The 5922-nt window shown below is 55.1% G+C and overlaps 1 protein-coding gene across 1 annotated transcript; it reads right to left on the bottom strand.

Annotated features, from left to right (window-relative positions):
• Positions 1–3171: 3171 nt before the first annotated feature.
• Positions 3172–4209, bottom strand: LOC140681571 (olfactory receptor 14A16-like). Its single transcript, XM_072921504.1, has one exon. The coding sequence runs from the start codon at positions 4207–4209 to the stop codon at positions 3277–3279; it is 933 nt and encodes a 310-aa protein (XP_072777605.1). The 3' UTR covers positions 3172–3276.
• Between the last annotated feature and the right edge of the window lie 1713 nt (positions 4210–5922).

Raw genomic sequence — 5922 nt, 5'->3', positions numbered from 1 at the left:
ACAGTCAAATTTTGGGGATGATTAAGATAGGGGGAGCCCATTACTGGGTGAGTTTTTAATAGTCTCCATTAATGAAGAGATTCTGGGGTATCTCACATTCCTGAGGCAGTTTTGGGGCACTCCCCAGTTCTTGGGGGCTTTCCTGAGAGCAGCCCCATGGAGCCCCATGGCCAGGGGTGGTTGCCATGGGCCTGAACTCAGAGCTGTGACAGAGTCCATTGCCTCGGTGCTGAGAGCAGAGAAATGATGAATGGCCCCAGAAATCTCCAGTGTGTGTGTGTGGAGGCCTGTGAGCTTACTGGGGAGAGGGCAAAAGCGATCCCCTGGAGAAATGCACCGTAGGCTCTGGGCATTCCTCACAGATCAGGGTGAGGACAGAAACTTCCCCCATGGAGCTCTGCAGCACTGTGTTAATTTGTCCCAGTTCTGTCCCCATTGGCCCGTTGGCCTTTCCTACCCCTTTTACCCTGATATGTTCATGTTCTAGCAAGTTCTCCCTTCCCTGTTTTCCCATTGGTTTATGTCCCTGCCTGTCCACCCTGCCATTCCCTATTAGTCCCTTTCCCTGTGTACCACCCCTAAACCCTGAGATCCCTGACGCTCTCCTCCAGCCCCTCTTTTCCCGTATTTACACCCTAAACCCTCCTTTGTCTTTGTCTTTAACCCCCAGAGCCCTGGAGCGTCAGACCCTGATAAACCCTCGTTGGAGCTCCATGCCTGGGCCCTCCCGTGTCCTCACTGCCGAGCTGCTCCGTGTGTGTGTGTGTGCTGGGCTCCCGTGGCTCTGCCCGTTAGCACAAAACACTCCCAGGGAAAGTTGTGCCGCCACCACCACAGACTGACAGTGTCCCTGGGGACCAAGAGGCCACTGTGACACTGTGGGACCAAGGAGAGCATTGCTGCCCTGCCAGGCCTCATGGAACCAAGGATCCACTGTGACACTGCAGGGCCTTGGGGACCACGGTGACATTGTGACACTGCAGGGCCCAAGGATCCAAGGGACTTTGTGACACCAAGGGGTCCCATGGAACCAAAGGGACATTGTGACACTGGGAGGCCTCATGGAGTCATGGAGACCATTGGGACACTCTGGGGCCACATGGAACCGTGGTGACACCAAGCTGGATGTGAGTGTTGATCTGCTGGAGGGTAGGAGGGCTCTGCACAGGGACTGGACAGGCTGGATCCAGGGCCCAAATCCAACAAGGTGAGGTTTAACAAGTCCAAGTGCCGGGTCCTGCACTTTGGCCACAACAACCCCTGCAGCGCTACAGGCTGGGGACAGAGGGGCTGGACGGCAGCCAGGCAGAAAGGGACCTGCAGGGACTGATGGACAGCAGGCTGGACATGAGCCAGCCGTGTGCCCAGGTGGCCAAGAAGGCCAATGGCTCCTGGCCTGGATCAGGAATGGTGTGGCCAGCAGGAGCAGGGCAGTGATTCTTCCCCTGTGCTCAACGCTGGTTTGGCAGCACCTCGAGTGCTGTGTCCAGTTCTGAGACCCCAATTTAGGAAGGACATGGAGGGGCTGGAACATGTCCAGAGAAGGGCAACAAGGCTGGTGAGGGGTCTGGAGCACAATTCCTGTGAGGAGCGGCTGAGGGAGCTGGGGTTGTTTATCCAGGAGAAGAGGAGGCTCAGGGGAGACAAGGCAGTGTCAGGGCAGAGGTTGGACTTGATGATCTCCAAGGTCTTCTCCAACCTTGCTGATTTTGTGATTCTCTGAAACCACCCTTGGAGCAGTTGCAGGAGGAGCCCTGGGCCTCCTCTTCAGAAGCTCCAGCAGCGCAGGTCCCTCAGCTTCTCCTCACAGCCCCAAAGCCCATCCTGTCAGTCCTGCAGAGCCTCTGCAGCTCCTCCTCACTGCCCAGAACAGGGAGCCCCACAGCCAGACACAGCAGCCCAGATGTGCCACCCTGGCCTGGGGTGCCTCTGGCAAGGGAGCAGCACCAGGCACTGCAGGAGCCTGCAGACAATTCCTGAAGCACTTGTGGGATGATCCTGCTCCCTAAGAGAGGTTCTGGTGCCAATTTGGGAACTGGAGGCCAGAGAGGAAAGAGCAAACAGGGATGGGCAGCTTGCAGGAGAGGGAAAAGGGGTGGGCAGCAGGAAGAAATTTGTAGCAGGGGGAATAAAGAAAGCAAAAGTGAAGCCAAGGAAATGCTCAGGGCAGTTTGGTGGTGGCTGCCAGGCAGCCCTGGCTCTGAGCAGCAGCGTCTGCAGTGGGACAGGAAACTCCCAGCTGATGGGAACAAACTTTCTGGCTGACTGCGGAGGCTAGGACAAAGCTGAGTGGTTTCCCTGGCATCCCCCAGCCCTTCCTGGCCCCAGGGGCTGATGGCATTTGTGCTCCCCCAGGTTCATGTCCCCACAGCACCAGCATGGGGGTGCTCCCGCCTGCTGTGTGCAGTGCAAACAGGGGCTGCTGAGCCAGTGCTGCCGTGTCTGTGCCTGCAAGGATGCAGCACCTCTGTGAGCTGGGGGAGAGGCCAGGGCTGCAGAGGGGGATGTTGTTGGCAGCTCCATGAGGACGCTCTGGGACGCTGCCCTGGGCTGTGCAGCGCACTGGGGATGGATCAGCCCCTGCTCTGCTGCTCCTTCCCGTCTCCCCCAGGGCCCTTGCAGAGCACCAGCCGTGCTGTTTGCCCCCAGCCTGCCCACGGCCAGCCTGGGGCTGCTCACAGGGGTTTTCTGTGCTGAGCATTGGCCTGGCCGTGTTCTTGAGAGAGCCTGGGCAAGGAGCCTGGAGCCCCCAGGCCCTGGCCTGAGGCGGCAGCGCTGCCCCAGCAGTGCCCATGGCCTGTCCCTGCTGCAGCCCCGGCACTGCCACCCTCAGGACTGTGCCCGGCCCCGAGAGCACTCAGGCCCTGCAGCAGCACCAGGGCCACCAGGGCAGCGGGGCAGGGCCACGGGAGCAGCACTGGCAGCACCAAGTGCTGCTGCTCCTGGGCACAGCTGCTGTGCCAGCACTGATCTGCCCCAGCTCTGCACACAGACATTGCTGCTGCAGCTCCAGAGAAGGCAACAAAAGGGCATCTCTGCAGAAAACTCTGTTGGGAGATCCTTGAGTTCCTTTAAAGTCACCAAGAGCACAGGCCCTCATTGGCACAGTCTGTGGCCACAGGGAAGGTAGAGTGAAACAAAATGAGAAATGGCACAAGGAATGGCATTTATTTGTGGACAACAGTAAATGTAAAACAAAGACTTCCAAGATGAAACCAACAAGAAGTATCAAAGATTAATTTTTTTCGAAGTGATTTGCAGAAATTGTCCAGCAGTTTAATGTTTCTGAAAGCATCCAGTCATCAGTGTCCACACTGCAGCCTTGAGCTCCTGGTTCCTCAGACTGTAGATGAGGGGGTTCAGGGCTGGAGGCACCACCGAGTACAGAACTGACAGGGCCAGATCCAGGGATGGGGAGGAAATCGAGGGGGGATTCAGATAGGCAACTGTGCCAGTGCTGAGGAACAGAGAGACCACAGCCAGGTGAGGGAGGCAGGTGGAAAAGGCTTTGTGCCGTCCCTGCTCAGAGGGGATCTTCAGCACAGCCCTGAAGATCTGCACATAGGAGAAAACAATGAACACATAACATCCAAAATATAGAAGAGCACTTAGCACAATAAGCCCAAATTCCCTGACTTTGATGTGTGAGCAGGAGATCTTGAGGATCTGTGGGATTTCACAGAAGAACTGTCCCAGAGCATTGCCATGGCACAGGGACAGGGAAAATGTATTGGCTGTGTGCAGCAGAGCATTGAGAAAGGCACTGGCCCAGGCAGCTGCTGCCATGTGGGCACAAGCTCTGCTGCCCAGGAGGGTCCCGTAGTGCAGGGGTTTGCAGATGGACACGTAGCGGTCGTAGCACATGATGGTCAGGAGGGAAAACTCTGCTGAGATGAAAAACATGAAGAAAAAGAGCTGAGCAGCACATCCTGTGTAGGAGATGTTCCTGGTGTCCCAGAGGGAATTGTGCATGGCTTTGGGGACAGTGGTGCAGATGGAGCCCAGGTCGCTGACGGCCAGGTTGAGCAGGAAGAAGAACATGGGCGTGTGCAGGTGGTGGCCGCAGGCTACGGCGCTGATGATGAGGCCGTTGCCCAGGAGGGCAGCCAGGGAGATGCCCAGGAAGAGGCAGAAGTGCAGGAGCTGCAGCTGCCGCGTGTCTGCCAGTGCCAGCAGGAGGAAGTGGCTGATGGAGCTGCTGTTGGACATTTGCTGTGGCTGCACATGGGCACCTGGTCATGGAGAAAGGACAGGGACAAGTCAGGAGAGGCTGCTCGGAGCCAAACCTGAGCCATTCCCTTCAGACTGTCCTGCTGGGACTCACCCACCCTTGTTCCTGCTCTGGGAAAACCTTCACCCAGGTCCCTGCCTGAGCTCCAGCTGTGCTGGCTGAGTGTGCCAGGAGCAGCCAGGCCTGTTTATGGAGGATCTCGAGGAGCCATCCCTGCCCTGCTTCCCTGGGTTTGTGGACATTTGGCAGAGGGACCAGGCTGGATATTCAGGATTTGTCAGGGGAATCACTGCAGAAAGGGTTGGTACCATCTGCACTCATACTTGTAAGGGAAAGAGCAGAAGCTGGTTTTAGGAATTGTTTTCCTACCCACACATCATTCCTGGCTCTCTGAGGTCAGAAATCCCCAGCATTCCTGCTGCACTCTGAGTTTGCCACTGAGAGATGTGAGAGGCAAAGGATTCCCTGTGGCTGAGGGCAGGTGAGGGGCTGGATGGGCTTGTTCCCCCAGCACTGCTCTGCTCAGCCCCCTCTGCTTCCCTGAGCATCTCCCTGGGCCTGGACATTCCCTCCTGAGAGGTGCCTTGTCCCTGCCAGCGCTCACAGAGCCCATCCCACCCTGTGTGCCCTCGGCCCGGCCCTACAGAAACCTGCCTGTGTGCAGGGCCCTGGCTGGGGCAGGCTCTGTGTGCAGCTGGGCAAGGGCAGCTCAGGAGAGCCCTGCTGGGCCCTGCAGAGGTGATGCTGCTGCTGTCCAGGGCTGAGGAGTGGCTGAAGGCCCTTTGGGAGGCTCCCAGCAGAGAGACTGACCACCCAAAGTCACAGTTCTGGAGTCTCTGCAATGCAAATGTTCAAACATTCCTTTGATGATCCTGTGTGTCCCTTTCTACTCAGAATGTTCTGGGATTCTGGGATTGCAATTCCTGTTCTGCTTCTCTCATCCCCCTGTTGTCTATAATCAAAACAGAAAAAAACCCTTGCCACAGTGTTAGAACAGTAAAGTAAAATCAGACCTTTATTGGAAGCTTCCAGGTGTCCCAGCTGAAATGGAGCATACCCAACCCCTGATGTAAACAATTTATTAAGGTCCATTATTTAGGATATTTAACAGGAACATCCAGTAGGAGATTCAGTTGCCCCAGTTATACACCCCTGGCTCAACCCATTGGAGTAGGTCCAAGGGCTTCTTTGCCTGAGTTTTTGTTATCTCTGTTCACATTCAAAAACCAAAATGTTCTTCTTGTAGGTCCACCTCCTGATAATAAGACTATCTAGTATTTAAAAATATATTTAGACAGCTTATTGTTCTAAAATATAAGTGAAAGGAAAGGAAACATACTAAAGTTAATTAAGGATTATAATTTTTTCAAGTATATAATAGCAGGTAAATAGGGTAAATTAAGGGTTTAATGGAGTCAGGTAAGGGTTATAGATTTATAACTTTATAATAGTAATTTACAGAGCTATGAATAGATGAAAAATATGTAAAGACCAAAAATCTTTTTGTCACAGACGAAAATTTGCCATCCAGCTCCAAGCGAGAAATTGAAAACACTCTCAGGAAAGCCCCTGACCTTTACAGCAATCCCAGGCTTACCTTCTTTGGGAAGTGCCCTCCGGAGCCGTGCCCAGGCTGGTCTGGAACTGGGAGCAGCCCTGCCCCACCCAGCCCCTCTCAGCAGCAGCACCTG

The sequence above is a fragment of the Taeniopygia guttata genome, chromosome 37, assembly GCF_048771995.1.
Source record: "Taeniopygia guttata chromosome 37, bTaeGut7.mat, whole genome shotgun sequence".
NCBI lineage: Eukaryota > Metazoa > Chordata > Aves > Passeriformes > Estrildidae > Taeniopygia > Taeniopygia guttata.
Note: the sequence above shows the minus strand (reverse complement) of the source record. Positions and strands in the feature narration are given on the sequence as shown.